The sequence below is a fragment of the Lonchura striata genome, chromosome 10, assembly GCF_050655825.1.
Source record: "Lonchura striata isolate lonStrDom1 chromosome 10, ASM5065582v1, whole genome shotgun sequence".
NCBI classification, from domain to species: Eukaryota; Metazoa; Chordata; class Aves; order Passeriformes; family Estrildidae; genus Lonchura; species Lonchura striata.
Window position 1 is genome coordinate 5,291,435 of NC_140712.1, and position 25,713 is coordinate 5,317,147.

General features: G+C 42.8%; 2 protein-coding genes across 9 annotated transcripts in view; both read left to right on the top strand.

Annotated features, from left to right (window-relative positions):
* Nucleotides 1-369: 369 nt before the first annotated feature.
* RCN2 (reticulocalbin 2) lies at nt 370-11,450 on the top strand. Of its 2 annotated transcripts, none has more exons than XM_085588465.1 (7): nt 370-507; nt 614-719; nt 3,436-3,632; nt 6,103-6,216; nt 6,945-7,041; nt 8,720-8,862; nt 10,657-11,450. In XM_085588465.1, exons 1-7 carry the CDS (start codon nt 406-408, stop codon nt 10,807-10,809), a joined length of 912 nt encoding a protein of 303 aa, XP_085444591.1. In that variant the 5' UTR covers nt 370-405; the 3' UTR covers nt 10,810-11,450. The 2 variants fall into 2 exon arrangements, with proteins under 2 accessions (XP_085444591.1, XP_021399086.3); XM_021543411.4 differs by having other exon boundaries at nt 6,115-6,216.
* Nucleotides 11,451-11,600: 150 nt separating this feature from the next.
* PSTPIP1 (proline-serine-threonine phosphatase interacting protein 1) overlaps nt 11,601-25,713 on the top strand; it is a 54,660-nt gene continuing 40,547 nt past the window's right edge. For 4 of the 7 annotated variants that reach the window (XM_085588463.1, XM_021543408.4, XM_085588464.1 and 1 more), the window contains exon 1: nt 16,826-17,421. In XM_085588463.1, the coding sequence (XP_085444589.1) occupies nt 17,389-17,421 (33 nt within the window). In that variant the 5' untranslated portion in view covers nt 16,826-17,388. The other 3 variants (XM_085588460.1, XM_085588458.1, XM_085588459.1) reach the window with 3 other exon arrangements.

Sequence of the window (25,713 nt, forward strand, 5' to 3'; positions counted from 1 at the left end):
GTTGGAGGAGACCCATCAGGATCATCCAGTCCAACATTTTGTCCTGTGCATCTTGAAGAAGTCACTCCTACCATGTCCAAACGCTCCTTGAACTCAGTCAGACTGTGGTAAGTCACTTCAGTCTGACAAGCCTCACTGATGTTTAAAAGTTGGATGAGTCTCTGTATATCCTGATGGTATTTGGTGCCTTTCGCTGATAGACCAGAAAAGCCTAAGCGAGACAGGCCCGTTCCCGAATCACTAGCACTGCGCCCAAGTGACGCCGCCGGCCCGACCCTCCGCCGCCGGCCCGACCCTCCGCCGCCGGCCCGACCCTCCGCCGCCGGCCCGACCCTCCGCCGCGCCCCCGCCCGCCCCCGGCCTCTCCCCGCCCCTCGTCGCGGATCGCTCTGGGCGGGCGGCGCGATGCGACCGCTGCTGCTGGCGCTGGGCCTGGCGCTGGCGCTGGGAGCGGCGAACGGGCAGCACCGCGCCGAGTACGACCGGGAGGCGCTGCTCGGCGGGCAGGTGGGCCGGGGGCGGGCGGGGCCGGCCCCGCTCCGGCGGGGCCGCGGGGCGGGCGCGCTCCCCGAGCCGGGCCGGGCCGCTGACGGGGCGTGTTGCTGTGCCACAGGAGGAGGCGGAGGAGTACGTGCGGCTCAGCCCGGAGGAGCAGCAGCGGCGGCTGAAGAACATCGTGAAGAAAATCGACGCGGACGCGGACGGGCTGCTCAGCGAGGGTAACGGCGAGGGCCGGGCGGGCCGGGTTGCTCCGGGAGGAAACGCGCTCTACCCGTGACACAGCCCCTGGCTCTTGTGCTGGGGAGAATCCCCGTAGAAAACATCACGATCCCTTGCACAGTGAGTTAGAAACACTGACAGGATCATACAGAGACTATCTCCGTGCCTGAGGTTTCTGTTTGACTCCAGAAGAACCACTGAGAGGGGACCTCACTGATAAGTGTAAATACCTAAAGGGAAGGGTGCCAAGAGGATGGAGCTAGCCTCTACTCGGTGGTGCCAACTACTTGGACAGGAGGCAATGAACAGAAACTCATGCTCAGGAAATTCTTTCCTATGCAGAGATTGTGCATTTGGCACAGAATGCCCAGAGAGGTCGTGGAGTCTCCCTCGCTGGAAGTACTCAAGAACCTTCTGGACACAATCCTGTGCCATGTGCTCTGGGATGACCCTGCTTCAGCAGGGAGGTTGGACCAGATGACCCACTGTGATTGCTTCCAACCTGACCCATTCTGTGATGGAAGGAGTGTGGCCAGCAAGAGTTAGTGTAGGTTAGAGCAGTATCAAGTTGAAGATACCTCCTTTGCACTTGTACCTGCTTTTTTGCATGTCTGAACCTATTTGGAATCGAGTGGGTTTCTGTGTTTGTAATCCTGTTATGTGCAAATCAGAGAGCAGGTGTAAGATGGAAAGAAAGTACTGCAGCCATAATACTGCATAGGTGTGCTTCATTACCTGGTGACACCAAATGACATTGAAGGATCATATTGCATCATAGTGCAGTATTGAATGGCTCTTCTCAGACAGGTTTTTGTCAGATTTAGGAGCTACATGGTAAACTCAGCTCCTTTTCTTTCAGTACGTCATTATGATAATTTAATTTTAAGCCTCATTATGAACATTTTTTTTTGCTCTGCTGTGATTTGGATAAAAAAGTCACTTGTGTGCACACACAAAGCAAGCAGAGTCCTTGGTCAAATGCCAGAACATTATTTCATTAAAATGACAATAAACATACAGGAAACTTTCTAGGTGAGAGAACAAAATGCAGTTTTAAAGACAACATTGACTGTGTTTTGAATGCTTTACACTTTATACACTGAATTTAATCAACTGAACCCTTATTTCAGTGTTCCTGCATGAACTGTGTAGAGTTGAGATAGTCTGTAACTTCAGTGGGATGGCTAATCCCTGTCACACATCACAGGCAGCTCACAACATGAAGGTTTTAACAAAAAATTCTATATAAAAGTATAGGAATTCCACCCATACTCCATCCTCATGGTGTATATCCTGCATCTGATTCTCAGTCTAATGAAAACTTGCCTTCCTTTCACTTCCCAAAGGTAAAACTCACAGTGGAATGTGTTTTTACAGTAAGAAACTTATGGTACTGAAGCTTTTTGAGCTCAGTTATTTTTCAGTGTATTGCAAAGCTCTTGAGAACATTTTCCTTAGTAGTGCCTCCATTTGGAGGCTGACAGTGAGAGCAGATGAAATACATTAATGCTGCTTCTCTAATGTTGGAATATTAAGTATTTCTGATTCTTGGCACTGGATGTTATGTGGTCACATGGCTGTGCCTCACACCTTAAGTTCCTGGAAATAAATCATTAATTAATGGTGCCCATCTTTAAGAAATGTTGCAGTTTCTTGTAAGGCAGTGCTGGTTTGTGCACAAGCCTTGCTGGCGCACACACCTCTGCATGTTCAATCAATTCACAGAATCTGTTATCAAGCTGGTCCCTTTGCTAATATAAATTCAGTACTCAAAATGTATTTTAAAAAATCCCTTGCTGATTTTTCAAGGATATTTAAATAAACCTAATAAAGTTGTATTGATGCCAAGAAGGACAGGATAAGATAGTTCATAATTTAATAAATTATGTAAGATTTTTCTCTGTCAAAATAGTGATTTCTATAGGACTTTTTTTTAGCCATCATGACTCTTCAGAGCAGGATTTCAGTTGAGTTGATTAGGATGTATAATTTTTGCAATGCAGGGGAAGATGATTTTTCCCTTCCAGGCACCTGAAAATAACTAAGAGATATTGGAAGAATATGTTATCCCAGTCTTCTCTAAATGTAGTAACTTTAATGTATTTATGTATGTTCATTGGTATATTAAGTTTTATTTCTTTTAGCTACATTTGTATAAAAACAAGCAGCTAAAAAAACCTTTCCAAACTATGTGAGGCTTGATTTCAGCCCCAAGTACAGGGGAAATAGCACTACATAAGTAGTTAATATTTTATTTTGGGTGATTAAGGCAGTGACACAAAATAAAGTGGTTTTTATTTCAGTTTGTGGATTTTTCAAAAGAAACCCCAGAGTGATGGGAACAAGGTTTTTTTGGGGTACCAAATTAGATTTAGAGTTGTCCGAATAAAACATACTCAGCATAATTTTCATATAGCTCTGGAGAAAAAGGAAATGCTATAGTGTTGATACTCCTTCAGATTTGAAAAGACAAGGCCACATAACCATTAACAAACCCCTGGTCTGTGGCTGTGATCTATTCCCTCATTCAGTTACTTTGGAAAAAGCCACAACATGGAGCAAACAGACTGGTTTGCTTTAAGTAACCTCTTGTCTATATACTTCCATCTGAATTGCAAAGGGTATTCCAGACAGAATAGATCTATGGGATCTTCACAGTTTTTATGGTGCAGATGATTCTGATTTTCTTTATTTTATTTTTAATGTTTTTCATAGATGAGTTGAGCTCCTGGATACAGCAGTCTTTTAAGCATTATGTTACACAAGAAGCTAAGCAACACTTCAGTGACTATGACAAAGACGGTGATGGATTGGTGTCCTGGAAGGAGTATAACTTGCAAATGTATGATCGTGTAATTGATTTTGATGAGAACACTGTCCTGGAGGATCAAGAAGAAGAATCATTTCGCCAGGTAAAATGTTTCAGCAGCAGCTCCCGTGAGCTGTTGGCCAAAGGCAGCAATATTTGTTTATTGTGACGGAACAAGATGGGTAGAGAAAGCAGAGCAGCTGGCATATGGTTAACACGTTATGCTATCTGAGATAGGGGAGTAATTAAAGGAAAGTAGCAGAGTATTAAAGCTGCTACTGACAAAATAAAGACACAGTGAAGTGGTACCTCCTGAGTGTATTTTGCTGGCTGAGTGGAGCATAAGTCTATTGACAGTCTTACAGCAGAGCATGGTCTCCAGCCGCCATCTTAAACCCAGGGTGCAATCCATTGGGAGAACTCTGCAGCCTGACAGGGTCTGCCCTCAGCAGGGACCAGCACCCCTGGGGCTGGAGCAGAAGGAAGCTCTTTAACCCCTTGGCTGCACTTTTCCAGTCATTCTTTCAGTTACTGCTCAAGCACTCATTGTGTACTGCCAGTATTGCCTGCTGTAACATTTCCTCTCCATTAGAGACCCACAGAGAAAGAAACAGCAATTCAAACCGTTTTAAGCAATAAAAATGCAACTCCCACAGCTAAAAATGGGTGTTTAAACACAGAAGTTGGGTGTGAGTCACGTCTGTGAAAGCAGATGCTTAAGAAGGGAAAGAGGCAATAGAGGCAGGGAGAAAAGGTTCACCAAGAACCACCACATAGCCAAACTTGTTTCAAGTTCCACATTTATAAGAACATGTAAATATTTTCCAGAAAGAGAATAAGTGTATTTTTAGACTATTCTGGCCAGAGGTTTATTTTTTTCCTATGACAATTTATTTTTCTGCTTTTAGTAAAGTATTAGTAGATAATATAGGATGTTAGCTGAAATTAAACTAATATAGTGAACAGAGGATTTTACACACTGAAGAAGCAAACTGTAAAGCTTAGAATGTCACAAAACTTAATAATTACATAGCTTTTAAATACCACAAGACTTCCAGAGGAACTTCCAGTCAAAATATTGATACCATGTTTGAGACATTGCCATCACAGATACACAGGGAGCTATAAATCTATAAGCTGGGATAGAACTGCTTGCTCACGTTATGGCTTTACTGCTTGCTGCGTTTTCCTGCCTGCTGACTTCTCCAACACAGATTGTAGATGAGCAGCATTGTACAAGCATCACAGGTCAGGTACCTTCAGCATTTTCCTTACGTTTTCAAATTAGTGGTCCTGCTCTGATCAGGATGGAGGAGTAAGATACAGTTTAGAAGTGTCATCCAGTACAGGAGTTTACCAGAAGGTGGCGGCCTTGCTCATCACTTCCCAAAAAGCACTGGAAAACTTACTTTCTCCCTCAATGGTTCAAGCTTGCATTGCAGTATAGTACTTTCTGTAATCCTTCTGTATTGTCTTCCTAGTTAAACTCCTAGCTAAGGTCACCTTTTCTCTAAGAGGACATTTAACTATTTTGCAGAATAGCTAAGATCTTACACTTCATTTTTTACATATTATTCCCTGTGTTCAGCAGCTTAGCCTGATTTTGAGAGAAGTGTCAATAGATAGGATAAAAACCAGAAGGACAATTTCAAATGGTCATTTGTAAAGTGTTTATGATCTCTGATTTGCTGGCTACTCCCATACCCAGATCACTCACACTGATATCACAGCACACCTAAGGATGGAATTCCAAGAGTTTTATAGTTCACATCATGTGCAGTTTGAGCAGAGATTGGTTGTCAATGATCTGGGTCTGTATTTTGTCTAAAGAGATTGTACAAAATGAAACAAGAAAAAGATAGGAAATCTTTGCACATCTGAAAGACAGAAATAAGAAGTGCAAGACATTCAGAAATAAGAACTTGCCTGCTTATATCAGATATTATTTCTTTTTCAATGGCATGCTAATACGTATACTTAAAAGAGGTTAGAGGAGTGACTTCTGTTTAAAATATTAATGTGTAATGGACAGCAGTACTGTAGTAAAGGAATCTGGCCTTAAAATGGGTTTAGAAAAGACATTTTACATACATGGTCTTTCAAGACCTTCTCTGAACTACAGACAGCTCTTGACATAAATATGATGTAGATCCAGAAGGTTAAGTGTCTTTAAAATGTAAATTTTGGAATTTGCAATGGCTGCCATTAATTATAATCACTGTGCTCCAGTTTGTTTTTGGAAACAAAATTTTGGAAATCGGTGACTTTTAGAAGAGGATGCACATATCAAAATGAGAATTCTTGGTTTTTTCATTATCTCTCTTCGGTTCATTTTAAATGCCCCCATAAATTGAAAAAAAAGCAGGGGTTTTTGCGATTCTTAGAATAAAACCACCTCAGTTAAAAATGTTGATCTTATTGCTCTCAGTGAGCTATTTTTTAGTGAAAGTTTAGCATCCGTATAGTATGAGTAGGTAATGTGAAACAATTAATATCCTAATGAGCTTACAGCCAGCTACTATTATGTTGTTTTTCCTTTCCAGTAAGGACTCTAACTAAATCTATTTTCTAAGCTTCATTTAAAGGAGAAAAAACGTTTTGAGAAAGCTAATAGAGATGATGTTCCTGCTCTAAATGTGGATGAATATATTGCCTTCGAACATCCTGAAGAAGTGGAGTACATGACGGTAAGATTTAGGGGAGCATCTTTATCAGCCTCTGTGTGTCATTTCAATGTGTGTCCTTAGCCTCAGTGCCACAGGAAGTGGAGCAGTTATGGACTTGAAATTAAAATCAAAATGTGGCCCAAATTAAAATCAGGTAATGTCTTGTGGATTCAGTGCTGGAGATCAGGAGTTGGAGCAGGAGTTCTGTGCTTTTCTTCGAAATCTGTTTCAAGAACTAGGATTGCACAAGTATCCCCAGCTTTGGGGACTGGACTGACTTAGCCTCCTCACAGCTCTGTTAGGCTGCAAATCCATCAGTGAGATTTTAGCTTTTGGTTTTGGTTGTCTGGTGGACAAAAGACCAGCCAGTTCTCTTAATAATTCAATTAAGTTGCAAAAATGCAAATTAGTGAATCCACCAGATAAGAAAAGTGAAATTGGATGATAGAGCTTTGTACATATTAATGTGTCTCAGCTGCTTTTGCAGTTTTGAATTGTGTTGAAGGATTCCAACTCTATGGACACCTTTCAGATTTGGTTTTCATGAAATCTGACATTCTAAACTCTTAAGGACAGATCTGTTTTATTGCACAGGAAGCAATTACTGCACTAGTCTGTGTAAAACACAAAAAAGATATTTGAAATGAGGGAGTCTTTCATTTAAGGAATATGTCATTGCTCTAAAATGATTCAATGCTGTTTCTCTTGATCATGAGTCATTAATTTTGCTCTTTGTATGTATACAAAAGGACTTTGTCATTCAGGAGGCTTTAGAAGAACATGATAAAGATGGTGATGGATTTGTTAGCCTGGAAGAATTCCTTGGTGACTACAGAAGAGACCCAAGTAAGGAAAAATGGGAAGGGGCATGAAAGGGGGAATTAAGAAAAACTTTCGGAATGAGGATAATTGGATGCACCTTTATTTTCAGCTTTTCTCATTAGACCTAGAGATTCTGAGGAAGATTTTCTGTCTTAGGATAATTCTATTTTCTGGGACTGGGCATAATAGACTCCTTATTTCAGTCTGCCTCATGTGTATTTGGTGGTGGTTTGTGTGTAGCCTATTCCACAGTTTCCTTGCAAGTTGCTTCTTGTTTTCTGAAAGACTGAAGTAAATTCCTGACCACACAGGATGCAGCTGAAACAAGGTTGTAGCCATATTTGCCAGCTGAACACATCTGCAGATTCAGGTAGCAGGAATGTAAGGGTAAACTGCCCTGGCCTTCATCAGCCTGAGCAGGCAGGTGCCAGCCTTGCTTTGGAAGGACTGAGCTGAGTGTGTTGTGAGAGGGATGGAGGGGAAGTGTGAGCAGTCACTTCCCTGTTCCAGGTATCAGAACCTGATTGCTGCCTTCACTCTTAGTTTGTTTGGGTTTATTTTTTTCCCAATCTTGCCTTTCCTTAAACTTGATCTGTTCCTTCTTTAATGAGAAGGACACTTACCTGATGCTTATCAGTGTTTCTCAATTAATATTTTACACACTCCATTTGATTTACTAAAAGCTAAGCCAAATAATTCTTACCATTCCAAAAAGCCCAGTAACTTCAGTTTTGTGGAAAGTCTGCTTGTCCCAAAGGAATGCTAATTCTGAATTGCATTCTAGCTGGGGAGAATTGTGTGAGTCATATGAGGATATGGAGAACCAGGGGAACAATCTGCTTTTCTTCACTCTAATCAGCCACCTTGGAATTTCACGTTTTATAGCCATCTTTCTTTGTCAGAGCCAGTAAAAACAACTGATCTCTGATGCAGCTACAGGGTTCTTTATCTTTTTCCTGCTCTAACATGAAAGGAAGCTTCTCCAAGCCAGTCTATAAAAAGTTGTTGGAAAGGAGTGAAATTGTTGCAGTAATAGGGAAGATAATAGCTTTGTCATTACAATTTGTTAGCAAAACTTGAGAATTAGCTGTGATTGTACAAACTACTTCAGCTTTTCTCTTCTGCAGACAGTGCTCCTGCAGCACTCTTTAAAATGACTAATAGGCTGCATGGGGGCTCTGATTCATAATTAGCTCATGATTTTGGGCAACAGTGTATGGTGAATTGTGACATAAAGGAAAAATCTCCTTGCAAAACCAAATGTTAGAAAGGAAGGAGAGATTTCACCTTTTTCATTTAATAATAGAATTGTAATTATTTTGAAGCTGTTACTTACCTGCTTGTGATACCTGCTACTTTTGACTTTCAAAAGGCTTAGAAAGCAAGTTCATGCTTGTCTACAATGTTTATAATTTTGATTAATTACTTCTCAATTCCTTAAAGAGTTAAGGACAAGTCTAAGATTGCTGTAGGCTTCAGGATGCAATACCTGTACATTGGGTAAGAATAAAACAAGTGTGCAAATAAATACTGACAGTAAATGAAATTGCTTTCCCTACTTTCCTCTGCCCATTTACGGTTTGTTTTGTGTTTAGTGACATTACTTTTAGGTAATGTTTTATGAGAATAACTGTATTTGCTTAGAAGAAAAGATGCTTAAAAGTGAAGAGTAACTTTAAACTTTATAATTGTGTCTTACTAGCTGCAAGGGAAGATCCAGAATGGATACTGGTTGAGAAGGACCGGTTTGTGAATGACTATGACAAGGATCATGATGGAAAACTCAACCCTCAAGAGCTGCTGTCTTGGATAGTACCCAACAATCAGGGTATTGCACAAGAGGAGGTTCGTGGTTTGACTGCTGGTTAGGTTGTAATTACTGCAGGAGAAATTTGAAGAATCACAGCAAAATGAGAGAAGCATTCAGATTTATCATGTCCTAATTATTAAAAAAATCAATATCAGTAGATCTTTGCATATATTTTTAACTTCTTTTCACTTTGACATGGAATGCAGGTGATTTAACTGCATTAGGCAAATGTGAAGTTCTATTAATTGTGTAAATGTTTGTAAATTAACAAAGTGCTTTTGTACATGTTTAAATAGCTTATCTGCTTTGACTCAAGGGTACAGAATTTTAATAAGTAATTTTTTAGTTCTTCTAGGTAAATCTAATGAAATGTACTACCTAAAGAAGCTGCATAATTTTGAAATAAGAAATTGATTGTAATTCTTCTAACTGGATAAATCATCATAATTGTAGAACTAAAAACTTGTTTTAAGTACAAGAAAATGGAAGTACTCTGTGATTCAAGATGGTGTAAAGCAAACTTTGATGATGCTAATTAAAATGGTTTAATCAGGGGTAGAACAGCATAATAGCTTTCAAGTGGATTCTCATTTTAGCTTATTTTTTTGTGGCAGTTTCCAGTCCCTGACTGCAGTAGAGAGGATTTCTGCATTTCTTCTAGTAATTTCTCAGTTACATTTTCCATGTCTTTGCTTTGCCCTGGAGGATTTTGGTGTTCAGAATGGCAGGAATGCCAGGTCTTCCCATGGCCTCATGTTCCTGGGGAAGAGAGGCACCTCCCTTTGTGAGACACTCAGACACAGGGCCCATGTGCTCCTCCCTCAGCTGCCACCTGGCCCTGCTGGGCTCTGGGGCCAGGAGCAGCCCTGAGGCAGCAGCAGCAGCCCTGGGTGCTGCCCTGTGGGACCTGTTGGATCTGAGCTGTTCTGGGAGCATTGCGATTGTGGTACATGAGGATCTGTGAGCCTTTGCATGGCCTTTTCTGGCTCTGGTCAGTTCTTAGTTCACAGAAGTAGCACTGTTCTGACATGAACTCTCTGTGCTGCTGAGTCTGTTCATACCTGTGTTAGCTTTCTTGGTCTGGGGTTTTTGTTTTAGCTCTTCTTAGCTATTTTTCCGATTTTGGCTTAAAGCAAGGGCCATACTGTTAATAATAGCTCAATTCTGCAACTAATAATTTGTTTTATTTGTTTCTCTAATTTGCTAGTTTTTCCATTTGGGTAATATAAAGGCTTAGCAAAGTCACCTGTCCTAAAGAGAAGGTAGCATTGATTTCAGTCATAAATTGCTGTTTGAAGTCAGAGTATCACACTTTCATTTTGGCATTTCAAAATGACTTGAGAAACCCTGTAGTTAAATAATGTTAAGATAGAAAAATTACTATGTATTCCATTTTCAGGAATTGACATGTGTTGGCCAAGGTATTTGTCATATTAATCTTTCAGCTTTTGCCGTGCAGAGTGCTTTTAAAATCCCCTTGGCTGACGTTAGTCCCCGTTATTTTTGGCTCAGTTACATTGAGCCACACCAATCAGGAAAAGTAGGAGCAGAAGGATTCTCTAAATCACTGTATTTGTAGATGTTCAGCAAATGAAAACAAAGCCCATGTAATACCACAACTCCTATTTCTCAGAAATAAGAGGTGCAGTAGAGCTGCTGCACAGCCTGTTAGCTTTGAACTATGAAATACTGGTGAATGAGCTACAACTAAAATACTCTGCATTTGGTTCTTCATTTTACTGCTAAACTTCCCTTTTTTAATAATATATAAATAAGCAAAAATCTGATTTTTTTAACTTGCTGCATATGGTGGTCTGTTTCTTTCACAGGCTCTGCATCTAATTGAAGAGATGGATTTGAATGATGATAAAAAACTTTCTGAAGCAGAAATTCTTAAGAACCAGGATTTGTTTCTTAACAGTGAAGCAACAGATTATGGTAGGCAGCTTCATGATGAACGTTTCTACCATGAAGAACTTTAGATTATTTATTTTGTAATATTTTTTCTTCCCTTTCTTTCATTTGAAGCTTTTAAAAGCACTCATCAGCTGCATTGCAAGTTTCATGCTGTAATTACAGTACAGTAGAGTTTGTGTAAATAATTTGCATTCAAAATTAAATTGCCCTCCTGCAAACTTCCTGGGCCTCTTCTAGACTTCAAAATTAATTTGAAATACTTGCTATCAAAATTCTGTAGTGTTGGGAAATAAATTACTTCAGAGTAGTACTGTCTTGTGAAGAGTTGTTCTACTGTACTTGAAGAAAATGGAGAAACTAGATGGTTCTGAAAGAATGCAAAATATAGTAACTGTGACTACTATTTTTCTAATCAATTAAATTAGGGCAGAGTGTGGGGAAGGTGGGGGGATATTTAGAGTTAGTATTGACTGTGTTTTGTTTAATACCTTTGGAGAAATACATAAATGCCTCAGTTGTTTAAGAGGTTTCTACTTGATTTTGAATGGTTTCTATACTGTGTTTTACTCTATCATAAAACTTGCTATTTTTACATCAATAGACAAGAATTATTTTTAATGTACAGTTGTAGAGCATTAGCAATGCAGTTGTATTTTACTGTGTCAAGACCTTCTTCATTTGTTGGATTAAAACTTAAAATGTTCTATCTTTCTGTGTTTTGTAAATCTATTTCTCACCTTGAGTCACCCATAGCAGCTCCTGGAGATATGAACAATGTGTATAATAATGTGCTACACAGTAGCAGCTTTCTTGGCTTTATTAACCAGAGATGTGTCATCTTATCTGGCTACTAAAGAAGATTCAAAAAAAGCAAAGTGTGCATTTAGCATTTTCTGGACAAGTTTTCAAAAGCAGTTGTGTTTATTTTTTGCATCAAGGCATTGCATATGTAATATTTGTAGTAATAACCTCTAAAAGTTAACCTCAGCTGAAAGCTCCACAAGTGAGTGCTGTCCCATTTTGTGATTGTTTGAAATGAGGGTTAGTGAAGGGTTAATAGCACTACAGGTTCAGTGTAGGAAAGTCCAAATATTCACTTCTGTTTCCTGGAAAGAAATTAGCTGAGTATTCCAGACAAAGACAAAGCCTCACAGAACAGCTTGTGTGGAGTGTGTTAGGCTTTTTAAATTCCTATATAAATAACTCTTTTAATGCTCTCACAATGTTCTCCTTGACTAATGTTTTCCTTCTTCCCAGCTCCATTGTGTAAAAGCAGCTAGTTCTGCCTTGTTTTTTTCTCAGGATACCACCTCTTAATTATGCTCAGAATAAATGGAATTCCTTTTGGGGTAAGTGCTGATGCGTCACCAGTAGAAAGTTAGAAATTTTGATTCAAAGCAAAACCACATATATTATATTCTTAGATATCATATTAATAGAAATTCAAAACACTTTTTCAATTTTAGTGGTTGGATTTTTTCTACACATATTTTTTTTTATGTCAGTTCCTTGGGAATATGAGTACAGCTCTTGCCATAGTGGTGTTGAGATCTGATTCTTTAAAAAAATGAAGTCTAATAAATCCAGTGTGCCCAGGAATATTAAAACAAACAAAAAATATTATAAACTGACTGATGATGTTTCTAAATGAGCACATATGCATAGTGTTGGCTAAAATATGCTGAAGGAAGCTGAAGTGTTGCCTCCCATGATGCTAAACAAGTCACTACTGCTGAAGAAGGGAGATTTGGTCCTGAGGCAGACCTGCTGCAGATGATATGTTTGGGACACAGATCCAAGGGTCCTTTTGAGACATAGAAAACTCCTCAACAGCACCAGCATTGCCTGTTTGGCTAATGAATGTGCAGTACTTGCAAGTGAGTAGTGATTTGCTTTGAATTAAGGCATAGAGAAAGCCAGTGTATTGATAAAGCTTTCAAAAGGTGCCAGAGAAATTAAAAAACATCTTTCAGCAGTTACCTGAATTTATGACAATAAGAGTGGGATAAAAACCAAAATAATTTCATTTTCTCTTTCACAAAGTACTTCTACTTTTCTCCCAAGAACAACCCGATCCTGTTTGTGCTATGCAAGGCCCCAGTGACATTGCACTTCTCCACAGTTCCTTTTTTCCTTTGTTTCCCTTTGAAACATTTTCAGGGGTACTGATAGTTTAAACCCATACAGAGCACAAAAAGAACTCACATCTCTATGATACAAACAATTTTATTATATATAAATTATCACAATGTTAATTCTAGAGGAAATCCATTCATATTATTTATTATTATGGCAAAGACTGATGATCTTTCTCTGGGGTAAAACAACAGAACAGGGTCCACCTTTCAGTGATGGCCTCTATTAGAAACTGTTATGAAATGTTAGATAAGAGGTAAGAACAGAGCCTGTGCTATCAATTATGGATTTTACTGAAGCAGAATACCAGCAGGACTGTCTTGCACTGTGAGGCTGCTTTTGGAAGGCTGTTCAAGCAGTTCCCTCTAACAGGAGCAGAGGGAGCTGAGTTTCAGGGCTGAGCAGAGCCTGGTGTGCAGTCTGGGCCGTGCTGAAGCAGCCTCTAGCTGCAGCCACAATGGTCCAGAGCAGCTGGAACAAACCAAGCCAGGTGTTCAGAGGCTGCAGTTTCAGTTTCCATGGGAACACAGACTGGCTCCTCACAGAAGGCAAGGTGATTTCAACATTTTTAATGGGTATGATTTGGGATAATTTGCAAGCCCCTGACATTTCCTACATGGAAATGCAGAGATCCATTCATATGGAATTAGAACAGTGGGCAGAGCTCAGCTGCTGAATCATGTCTGTTTTAGCCATGGTTTTCCTCTGGCAGTGGTTTCCTTGCTGCTCTGTCCCCAGGCTGTGGGGCTCAGTTGGACACCAGGAGCTGTTGGAGTTTGGACATGGCTGCACTGCAGCTGTTGTTTGAAGCTGTGTCTCAGATGTAACGATTCTGGAGGCTGGGAAGGACTGCACCAGTGCCTTCCAGTTTCCACTGGCATTTGCCAAACTACCATTCTAAGGGATCACAATATGCCTGAGGACTTCTGAACAGTACAACCAGCTCAACATTGGGATTATCTGAGTATTCAGCATTTCTTTGTCTTCTGCCTTAATACTTTCCATGGACTCCCTCATACTCTCGCTATGTAGAATAAAAGGTTTACTGTCTTCTTAATCAAAAACATTTCCTCTGAAGAATGTCTTGCTTGGTGTCGTGGATGAGCACAAAAATGTTTGTAGATGCTATTTTTGTATTTTGCCTACTGTCAAATCCAAACTTGCTACCCAAATCCCTGATAAAAAGCTTTGCTTCAAGTAGTATATAGTTAAAAATTAAATGAAACTTCCATTCTAAAGAATGAGAAAATTCGAGGGCTTTCAAAACAGTGTTTTTTTTAAAAAGTCAAGACTTATCCTTCTTACTACAGAATGGATTCAAATGGTACATTCTGCTGCCAAACAATTTAATTACTGGTGGAAAACCCTCAGGAAGTGTGTTCTTGGCATTACCAAACAGAACGGCTGATTTTACACCTCTAAGAGCAGTGGTGGAAGGAGATGCAGCGGCTGTCAGGGAAGAGTTCCACTTAAGGCTCCTTGTTGATACTGCTGGATTTCTGAGAGAACCTGTCAGGTCAGGCTGAAATCCCTTTAATGCTGGAGACAGGAACGTGACAAAACACACCAAGGCTGATGACACAGCAAGGCAGCTTGGGTCAGGTGCAGCTCTCCCGTGTGGCTCTGATGATCTGTGTGGTTAACCCTGATGGGCCAATAGCTGCTCGTGTCCTCGCCGGCCTAGGCCTGCTCCCCAGCGGTCTGCACCAGCCCAGTTCCATAATTAAGGTCATTAGTTGTGTTTTGGTTATCAGATTGGGATTATGGATAACTGAGGCCTTTGGGCCAGCTGTTAGCCACCACAGCCTTGATATCCTATTCCTGTGTAGAGCAGAGTGGATACAGAATTGTGTCCCCCTTCTAAAGCCCTGCAAAGCCCTGCACGGCACAGTGCCTCATGGATATAACCCAGTGCCACTGGGACCTGGGGGCAGAGACCCAAATTGACCCAAATCTGCTTCATCACAGCTGGGCTTGGTCTCACACCAGCTACTCTGGCAGCTCATCCAAGTTCCCGAACTGGAGAGCTGCTCTGGGCTGTTCTGAGGAGCTCACCCACAGCAGAGTGCTGATGGCGTTGAAGCGTGAGAGCTGCTGGGAGGTGACTGTGCTACACCAGAGCTCTTGGGTGGGATGGATGCAGGCACAGAGCCCAGCCTGAGGTTCAGTCAAATAATAGGCTTTGTGGCTGGAAACCAAACTAAAAATAACAAGAAAATAGCATAACATTTTAGAGGGCTAAAACACACTTGGTGCATTTTTATGAACCCCAACAGCAGCAAAGATGGTTTCAAAACACAGCTGTAACTTGGAAATAGTAACAGGAAACATTTAGGTTTGGAAGGACTGAGATAAAACACTTTAAAAAAGATCATTTTCTTTTTGGATACAGATCAAGTATGACTAGTGTCCATGCCCTCAAAATACATTTTTTCAAGGAATTTTCCCTTCTGGAAGAAAGTTTCACTCCTTTCTCCTCAACACTGTCTGCAAGTGAATCCTTGCATTTCTCCTCCCACTCTCATGCAATGATGCTTTCTTCCTGCTACATCTCTGACCTTCCAGACTCTCGTCTGCCCTCCTCTGCTTGCACTTCATTTTCTCTCACAGAGTCCCTGCATATTCCTGTCTTCTTCATACCACCAGGAAGGAACCTGGCAAATTCTTTTAAACACCAGCTACAAATTGACCACAGAGTGAGTAGGGGTAACTGCAGCCCCCAGCTGCTGCAGAGCTCTCTGAGCAGAGCCCCGAGTACTGCTGGAGCACAGGGAAGTTGCAAGACTTCCCCACCCCGGAATGATCTGCCCGGGGGCTGCTGCTGGAGGGCAGCAGGACAACAGTACCCAGAGCAGTGTCAGACAGGCAGTTGGAAACCAGTAAGTCCTGATGTGTTGTTGGTGTGCACAGACAGCTTTCACAGAGGCAACCGCCACAGGACTACTTTCCTTTCCTTTCCTTTCCTTTCCTTTCCTTTCCTTTCCTTTCCTTTCCTTTCCTTTCCTTTCCTTTCCTTTCCTTTCCTTTCCTTTCCTTTCCTTTCCTCTCCTCTCCTCTCCTCTCCTCTCCTCTCCTCTCCTCTCCTCTCCTCTCCTCTCCTCTCCTCTCCTCTCCTCTCCTCTCCTCTCCTCTCCTCTCCTCTCCTCTCCTCTCCTCTCCTCTCCTCTCCTCTCCTCTCCTCTCCTCTCCTCTCCTCTCCTCTCCTCTCCTCTCCTCTCCTCTCCTCTCCTCTCCTCTCCTCTCCTCTCCTCTCCTCTCCTCTCCTCTCCTCTCCTCTCCTCTCCTCTCCTCTCCTCTCCTCTCCTCTCCTCTCCTCTCCTCTCCTCTCCTCTCCTCCCCTCCCCTCCCCTCCCCTCCCCTCCCCTCCCCTCCCCTCCCCTCCCCTCCCCTCCCCAAAAATGCAAGTGAATTTTTAAAACTAGGTATTTAAGAATGCTTAAAACATCCTAAAAAGGTGAACAGAGGCAACCTCACCTGGAGGACAGGTGCTTTGGAGAGGGTTTCAGGAAAGCTTTAGAAGTGTTACTCTGTGCTCAGGTATTTGCAGCTGTGTTATAACAACTGGAGGAGCTGATTTGGGGAGCTGCCTGAAATACTTGGTGTCAGCAGTGTGCTGCTGGGTGCTGCTGCTTCACTGGTCTGTGAGGGTTCACTCAGGTCCTGGTGCTAACAGAGTCTTAGCTCTTCTTTTTGAGGACTTTGGATTTTACTTCTAAATTTCACATGGCTTACATATTCATATAAACATTTATGTGAGGGCATGCAAATCAGGCGTGTTCTCTACATCAACATCCAGGTATCTAAATGTGTGCAGACATCTGCACACTTCTCAGGCTTCTTAATTTAACCTGAGTCCTGAAAAGCCTTTCCAGATGCAAAATGCAGCTTTGAGCTAAGTTTCCTGTGTGCAAAGGCGTGGGCCTCTGCCAGTCCCAGAAGGTGCTGCAGAAATGGGGCACTTATGTTTCTTTAGCTTCTTTTTCTTTGCAAGACCACAGCAATAGAGAATAGCTTGTCTCTATGTATTGTGGTGGTTTCTTTTGCACTGTAATTGTTTTCTCTCTTCCTTCAGCTGATCAAATCATATCACTGAACTTAGTGCCTTTTTTTTTCCCCCTCTATTTTTTTCCTGTCCGCTCACACACACCCATGGCAAGGAGCAGCCTGACACCATTTGACATCTCTTTGCTTCCTCATTTCAATATTAACTGTTTACCAGAAGAGAAACAGGTTTGGGGTGCGGGTGCTGAGCACTTGCCTGTCTCTGTTTGTGAGCAACAGCTCTTTTGCCCTCTGTCCCTCACAGCCACAGGTCATTTCTCTGAGCTGCCTGGAACAGCCCCATGCTATTGGCACCAGCCTGACTTCAGGAGGGACAGGTCTGTGGATGTGCTGCACTCTCTGCTTGGGCTGGGGTGCAGTGACAAGGCTCAGAGCTGTGCCTGCTGCTGCTCTCACTCCACAACGGACTAGCTGAAGCATTCCTACCCCTCTGCAGAGCAATAATAATGGCCCAGCTGCAGTTTAAAGATGCTTTTTGGGTAAGTGAGCATTTACTATGTGTTTCCTATATTCAATGTACCTGTGTTTTAAAATCTTTTAAAATACAGCTTGGTTCTGTATATAGTTTAAAACTAATTTAATGTTGTTCTGTGTTCTCAATTTAATTTAGTGAAAATCCAAATTTGTCTCCAGCAAAAACATAGTGTTTGGTAATGTAAGTGTTTGATCCTGGGCAGAAGGATGCAGTGTAAAGAATATATCCAGTCTCCATGAAACCACTGACATTCCCAGATCCTGTACTAGGGCCAGAAACCTCTTTTGAAAGGGACATGGATTTGTCTGTGTCACACTGGTAAGAACCTGCATGCAGTGAGTGTCCTTAGCTCTGTGAGTGGCTCCCAGAGCAGGTGAGCTGTTGCTAATTATAGGCTGAATTCCCTCCTGTCTGGGGAAGAGCAGAGCCAGCAGCTGTGAGCAAAATGCTCCTGCTCAGCTCTCTCCAGGCTCCCTCCCTGCTGCCAGGAGCATTCCCAGGCATGCAGAGCCCAGGAGCTGTGAGGCAGCACAGGTTAGAAAGGACCAGCAGTGCCACTCCCCAGCTAAGCCCAAACTCACAGCTGAGTTTAGTATTTGCTAAAACTAGCAAATACTGAAATGAGGAGATTCGTTCCATACTTGTTATTTGACTTTTGTTTGAAAATCCTTTTGGTCTCCTGTTTTCAAGCTCTTTCTCTGCAGTTATAAGGTAAAAGGACCTTAGTAATTTCTCTATGATAATCTGAGGTTCTCTTGCAATTGGAGAATGAAAGTTCAAAATCAAAATTCTAACATTGCAAAGTTAAGTAAACAGGATGTAATGTGGTTGCCTCTTTTCTGGGCAATCATTTATCCAGCATTGAGCACTGACTTAAAGAAAGACATGAAACTATATGAATTCTTCCTGCCATTGCCTGGCTGTTCTTTCTCCTTGTGGTCTCTTTCTCTCCACCCACGCTTCAGGGTAAACCCTCTCTTGGTAGAAAACAGAGGGCAGAGACAAAAACACATTTCAGTGAACCACCATCCTCCAGGCACTTCCAAGAAGCCCTCCCCACCCCCACTGCAGTACTAGATTTGAACAGTTAAAAAGAATAAAAATACAATGAGGAAATATGAAAGTCGGTGTTGATGTTAGGACTGACTGTGCATGACCACACCTATGTGAGATTCTCCTCCTTTGTGCACACACTGACTGCACAGTGCAGTGCACAGGGTGGGACACAACCGTGGGCCAGTGCTACCCTGGGAGCTTCAGCCTGTGCATTGCTGAACTTCCTTGGAAAACAAGCCACCTGACTTCTACAGCTGGTACATTTGGTATAGTTACTTTTCAATGCCTTGGTCTTTAGGGAAAATAAAGCTATGGGGGTAGTGTGAGGGTGATTAATGCCAGCTGATGATCTGGCCAGGCTGGTTCTTCATGGCTCTTCTTCCCTAAGCTTCTCTTCTGTGCTTAGTCACATTGCCATGACTCAAACCCTTGTTTAGCTTTGAAGCTAACACCTTATTTAAAGGAAAGCAACTCTGGATTTCTTTTTTTTTTTGGCTGGATGTATTGCCCAGCTTGATTAAGAGGGCAGGAATGTATCTGGTTGCAGGATAGAAGCTTTAGCTGTTACAGTAAGTCTTTAAAAGTGAAAACTTACAGGATATTGCACAACACAGCACAAGTGTGCAGCATGCCCCCCAGATCACAAGATCAGCAAATATTTTTGCATTCATAAGGTTCTGTTGTGAGAGGAAAATGTATTCATGTGGTTTGCTTCAGCGAGCACTTATCTCCTGTATTTGGTCTGTGCACTGAACAGAAACTGCCTTTCTGATTGACACCCAAAAGGTGTTTGCCCCATGGTGGGTGCCTCAACACAGAGCCCTGATCTCTGATTGCTGCGCCCACCCCTGTGTTCCGTGTCCCTGAACAACAGCTTCCTGCTCCACCATCAGGAAACTTTTGGATAAGCAGGGGTTTCCTCAGAACCTACCTCAATGTAGGGATCTCCCCCAGCTAGCAGAGAAAGAGCACCATTCATCCCTCCCCAAAGTTCTCCAGACTTCATAGAACAGGATGTGCTGTCTTCCAGGAAAATTGTTCCTCATAACAGGTTTAAGTTTTATCCTCTCTTTCCCAATAAATGTAGCAGTGATAGTACCATACTACTTTGTTCAATTTTATTCCACACTTAGTTCAATTTTATTTTCTTTGTAGCATGGCCTGAGCAAAAAACCTGTGTATTTTTTAATTACAGTTTATATGTACTCCACATTCTCTGTAATGGTTTAAGGGACAGTTGCTCAAAGTCTGCACTAAAATGTGCTTCTTAGCAGAAGTTCTCTATCCTCTGATAATATTTTTTGGGAAATGTTAGTGAGATGGAAATTCAGATCGAGTTTGATAGCCAGTGCAAGGCAGTTGCTGATGGATTAATATTCTGCTGGGCTGCTGTATGAGCCTGACAGATGTTACCTGTCTTCTCTAGCATCATATAAGACAGGTAGGGAAATTCCTATGTTAATGGGGGAGTGTCTGTGTGGCATCAGCCGAGTTCCATGTTAATGGAGTTGTGTTAACAGGCAGAGCAACAGTAATTGTTTTGTTATGAAAAACACTATCCAAGAAAATCTTTTCCCCTCAGTCACGGAGTGTCTTTCTGAGATTCATTCTCTGTTCTTGCACTCATTGTTGCTTTTCCTTAGTAATTTCTGTCATTGCCTTTTCCTTCTATTTAGTTTCCCTCCAGCCTGCTGCTCAAAACTGCAGCTGCAGCCCCTGGAATGCAGGTATTTCTGGCCAAGAGATAGGAAGGTACTGGCACCACTTCCTGGCTTTGCCATACCCACCTGGGAACAGGGGATGAGGAAAACTTCCAAAGGAGCTAGTGGGTTTTGGGGCAGGCTCCAAAGTGCCCAGAATTGAGTGGGAGCAAATCTATTCTCTCATACAGCTTTGACTCAAACTCAAACAGCCAAGTCAACTCTGAAAATGTGTCATGGGCTTCTAAGGTACTTAGGATTTAAAAATAAGTGATTGAAGTGTGAAATGTTTGCTCCTTCTTAGCTGTGGGATGAGCTCGAGGCATGTGAATTCTCACAACTCACATATAAAAGTGTGGAGGAGATGCAGGCCAGCAAAATGAAGCAGGCAGGATTTGCTCCCCTGCCCTGCTGTGAGCTGATCCTTTCATATCCCTGTCTGTGGACCCATGGTTGTGGTCAGACACTGCAGCAGTGGGAGCCATGGAGGTGCTCCAGGAGCAGGGACTGTTACAAAGACGCTTAATGTCTCTTGCTTTGACTTCAGGCTATGTTCAACCTCAGGTTCAGTGTGAAGTTGACTTTGTAGATGAGCCTCTCAGCTCCTACTGTAGCTTTTTCACACAATGGTCTGTTATATATGCCAAAAAAGATGTAATTAGCATCACAAATGATTTAGCTTCTGATGAGATTCTTAACTGTGGAACAAGAGTTCCGTGGTGATAAAAGTCACAGTAAAGCTATTTCCTAGACTTATTAAGCAACGTGCTGAAGAAATACAACATCAATTGTTTTACTCAATATAGGAAGTTCCTTGTAGGAAGTTCCTTGTAGGAGCTACCCTGCTTTCCTGTAGAGGTTGAGCTTTGCAGGGCCCATGGTTTTGCAGCAGGTATGTGAGGAGGAAGTGATACTGGGCAGGTTTACTGGGAGGAACTGGAGCTGGGGAGGCTCCTGCCAGCCCAGCACCCCGAGGCTGAGCTCGGGCAGGCAGGGATGAGGCTGGCAAACCTTCCAGCCTGGCATCCCAGCTTTGCAAGTGGGTCCCCCTGAGTTTGATTTGAATGGCATGGCACCAGTTGCATCTGACCCTATTGACACAAGGCAGATTAAGATAAATCATCTCCCTGCACAACAGCACACAGGTGCACAGGTGGGCTCTGCTGTCAGCACATCCTGCATCTCTCTGGGCTCCAGAGGCATGGCCATGGTCCTGCACTCCCTGAGCTCCAGAGGCAGAGGCATGGCCATGGTCCTGCACTCCCTGAGCTCCAGGGGCAGAGGCATGGCCATGGTCCTGCACTCCCTGAGCTCCAGGGGCAGAGGCATGGCCATGGTCCTGCACTCCCTGAGCTCCAGGGGCAGAGGCATGGCCATGGTCCTGCACTCCCTGAGCTCCAGGGGCAGAGGCATGGCCATGGTCCTGCACTCCCTGAGCTCCAGGGGCAGAGGCATGGCCATGGTCCTGCACTCCCTGAGCTCCAGGGGCAGAGGCATGGCCATGGTCCTGCACTCCCTGAGCTCCAGGGGCAGAGGCATGGCCACAGTGCTGGTCACATCCAGGCCAAGTCATCGCTGCAGGACATGTGGAAATGGGAAATAAAGGGGGAACCAGCTTGGAAAAGTCGGACTGGTTGCCCAGCTGATGTTTGTGTTTGTTGTGAGGTTGACTTCATCCCCCCAGAACAGGCTGCTCTACTCTTTTTTTACATGTAATTTCTTCTGCCATTTCCCCAGCTGCTCTGGGAAGGACACTTGGCTCCCTGAGGCAATGAGAAGCACCCTGGAGGGTGGAGGAGGGGGCAATCACAACAGTCACTGAAACCAGAGGAAATCAAAAGTAGAAAACCTGAGCAGTCATTGTGGCTATGGAAACACTGGTGCTTCACAAGTCACTGCAGAGCAGAGCACAACAGCTAAAATGAAGCTCAAATGAACTAACACTAGATGAATGGATTTACAGAGAGTTCATTGTGGGTCAGTGACTGAAATAATTAGACAGTTAAATATACTTTATTACAATTTTCTGATGACTGTGTTGCAACTGAGGGGTTTGACTATTGAAATTGGTTGATCAATTAATTGTCACTGTGACAATTTTGTTAATATTTTTACACAGCTGTATCTGGTTTGTTTTGATCCATTCTGCTCTGCAAAAGTTGGTTGGTTTCACTTGGGCTTAGGTAAGGGGAGGATTCTTATTTCTGTCAATTTTAAGTGTGCCATGACTCTGTATTTTAAATATGGAATAGGTGAGTCATGGACTCTGCCCACATGTACACGGCTATGTCTAACCAACACCACTTAGAGTGTCACACCCAGCTTGAAATGGAGCCTCACACAGAGATCAGAGGGTGTTCTCTGGCTTGTTAGAGCAGCCCACTGAGGTGCATTTTCTGAGGCAGAGTCACACAATGGCCAAGGCTGGAAGGGGCCTCTGGACGTCAGCCAAGCCTTGCCCTGCACAGGGCTGGCCCAAGCTCAGGGTATCTCCACAGATGGAGACTCCACAGCCTCTCTGGGCAAACTCATACTGTGTCTCACCACCCTCTCAGCAAAAACCTTCCTGTGCTTAAACAGGACTTCTTGAATTTCCACAGGTGCTCATTGCCTCTTGCCCTGTCACTGGGTGCCCCTGCAAAGCCCTGGCTCCATCTCCTCTGCTCCCTCCCACAGGAATTTAAACACACTGAGCACCTTTCTGCAGGCTGAGCAGTACCAGCCCCCAGCCTCTCCTCCCACCATAGCTTCTCCAGGGTGAATCTCAAAGTGTCCCCACGAATCTCATTTCAACAGATTTCCTGGCAGAACTGGGTGATTCACAGTCTGTCCTTTCCTCCCTCCAGGCTGACACTCCTGCAGTGCAGCAGAGCTGCCTCTCTTTCTTCAGTCACTGGCTGGAGACAATGAACTTGGGCTGCTTCTTAGGCACAGGGGAACACTTGGAATTTCAATTCAGTAACACTCATTGCATGCTTGTATGGAAGGCAAGTTAGGTTGCTTGGTCATATTTCAGCTCCTTTAGCTCAAGAAGACCATTTTCTGATTTCATTTTCCTGCCTTGCCACAGCAAGGTAGATTCCAGAGGGCATATGGCACAGAAAACACTAGTTTCATCTCCAGTTTAATCTAGGTTTTGTAATAAAACTTTTCTCAGCAGCCATAGTTCAATACTGTATACACAGTTTGCTGTGTCGTTCAGTAAGAGTTTGGGGATTTGAGGATGAGGTGAGGGCTGGGGGAACAGCTCTGCATGGAGATCACTCGGCCTTGCTCTGGGTGTCAAGGTGAAGAAGAAATCCACATTGAAAACACGCATCTGGATCCCAATAGGTTTTTGGTTCCCCAGAGAATTATTCCCTTACTGTACAGAGTTTAGTACTTCTTTAAAGTGGTGGAAAAATGTCATTGAACAAGGCTGAGGAACTGAAAAGTTCCATAGCTCCTCCTGCAACTTTATCTTTGCTTGAAACGAAAGGCAACAGTCTTGGGAAGTAAGTGAAAATGTAGCAGCTCAGGCTAGCTTAGAGATACCAACTCCTGTGGTTCCATTCAGAGCAAATAAATAAATAAACACAAGCTTTTTCCCTTTAATTTAAGAGCTTTTCAAATCCAGAAGCTATTTCATGCTGCTCTCAATTTGTCCTAATGTATTCCTAATATGAAAGAAAAATAAAGAACAAAGAGTGGGGACAATGACAAAAAGGAAAATAGGTGTTCAACAGCTCTGAGGTCTGAGTCTCATCATTTGATGCAGTGGGTGCTGTAATTACTGAAGGGTTCTTAACAAGTCAGGACTGACAAACAGCCCCGGGCTGCTGCTCAGTGGGATGGAAATCCCCAGGAGCACCAGGAGAAGGAAAGGAGGACCCTGCCATTGAAAGAGCCTGGATGAATATTTGGTTAGGACATGGGTTTCTGACAGAATCTTTTTTGTGGGAAAACACAGTTTTACTGGAAGTTGGGTGCTGTTTTGGAAGATTAAGCTGGGCTTTGATGAAAAAGTTCACACCTGGTAAAGGCTTTTTAGAGTGGAGAATTAAGGTACATTTGCTTACCAAAGTGGAAGAGACCAGGGTCCTAAAAGCCCTTGGTGGTTCTGGGAACTCTGCAGGAGGACGGCACACTCTGGAACAGGAACTGGAGCTTTCCTTGCCCACAGCCACTGCCTGCAGCCTGGAGTCCAGACATGCCTTCCCTCATCTCACGAGGCTCACCCCCACATAAAACAGCTGAAAAAGAGGCTCAAATGAAATTCCCCTTCCCTGTACAGGCAGCAGATGGGGGGTGGTGTGGCAGCTGTGGCAGGGGGTGTCTCAATCAGATACTAATGCAGTGCAAGAATGTTGCATCGTATTGAGTAATCGGATATGTTGAAAATTATTATTTAGGTGGCAAAGATCTCTTATGAAATGCAATTGGTAATGTGAAATAGTCTTTACTAAGAAGTGAAGTTAATCTTTAATTCATTCCCCTTCCACAGCAAGACTGGGAATATTTCCTGAAGTTTTACCCTTCCACATGTGCCAGGAGACACCAGTAACAAAGAGAGCACGGTTCAGCAGTGACTTTTATAAAGTGCCTTTTTCAAAACTGACAGGAAACAATTCTAAGCATTTTAAGACAAGGACGAGAAAGACACATTGTTTTTAAAATAAATTAATGTGCTAACTAAGCAGATCTGGTTCCAGTGGTTCTGTAAGACATTGTGGACAGTTGTCTCTGTGCTTGAGAAAGTCAGGGCTGTTTCAGGTTTCATTCATCGTGGTCTGGGACTAAGCCTACAGTGCTTGTAGAAGGAGAGGAGTCCTCTTATAACAGAGAAGGAAACTGGAAGTGGATGAACTAAAGAGGAATAGAAACAAAAGTAATCTCTGACCATTATTTTGTGTAAAACAGAAGTATCCTCTACTTGTAAGATTCTATTTCTCCTCATTTTTCTTCCAGTTTCTCTTGTGTAGCTAATGTTACTCAGTAGGAGACTGAAGGAACATCTGACCTCATCATTGACACGTTTATCTGTCATGTTTCAGAAGGACCATGGCAACAGTGTTGTGCCTTCTGAAAGACAGGTGCAGATCCTCACTTCTGGCCTCTCTGTTGGCTCCCAAGGAGAAGCCACTTTAATTTATGGATTTAGCTGTTGTCACAAGTCATATGGCGAAAATACAAAGGGATGCTGCCACCTCAAACCTGTGTCATGTAGCCACATCAAGCTCCCATTAAAAACTGGTGAAGGATTCTGCTGCGTCCTGTCCTGTTTCTTATTATCCCCATCACAGAGGTGTTCCAGAAGTCTGTTCTAGCTGGATTTCCTGAATGGATTCCTAGTTTCTCATCATGCTTTTTGTTGTGATGCATGTCTGTCTGCTGGCTCCTTTCTCCTTCTGCTAGCACGGGAGCACTGGGGCTCTGAACTACACTCAGAATAATGTTTAATCAAATTATTAAGGAGACAACCAAAAACAGAGATAATAAGCACAAGCAGAGTCCTTTTTGTAGACCGGAATTGAGACTTTCCAAGTTGTTCCCTGTGTGCC

Bases quoted from the DNA above. Each gene is read 5' to 3' on its own strand.
- RCN2 (XM_085588465.1), top strand. From the start codon at position 406: ATGCGACCGCTGCTGCTGGCGCTGGGCCTGGCGCTGGCGCTGGGAGCG. The intron at 508-613 runs GTGGGCCGGGGG...GCTGTGCCACAG, and splicing joins AGGCGCTGCTCGGCGGGCAG to GAGGAGGCGGAGGAGTACGT. The intron at 3,633-6,102 runs GTAAAATGTTTC...CTATTTTCTAAG, and splicing joins AAGAAGAATCATTTCGCCAG to CTTCATTTAAAGGAGAAAAA.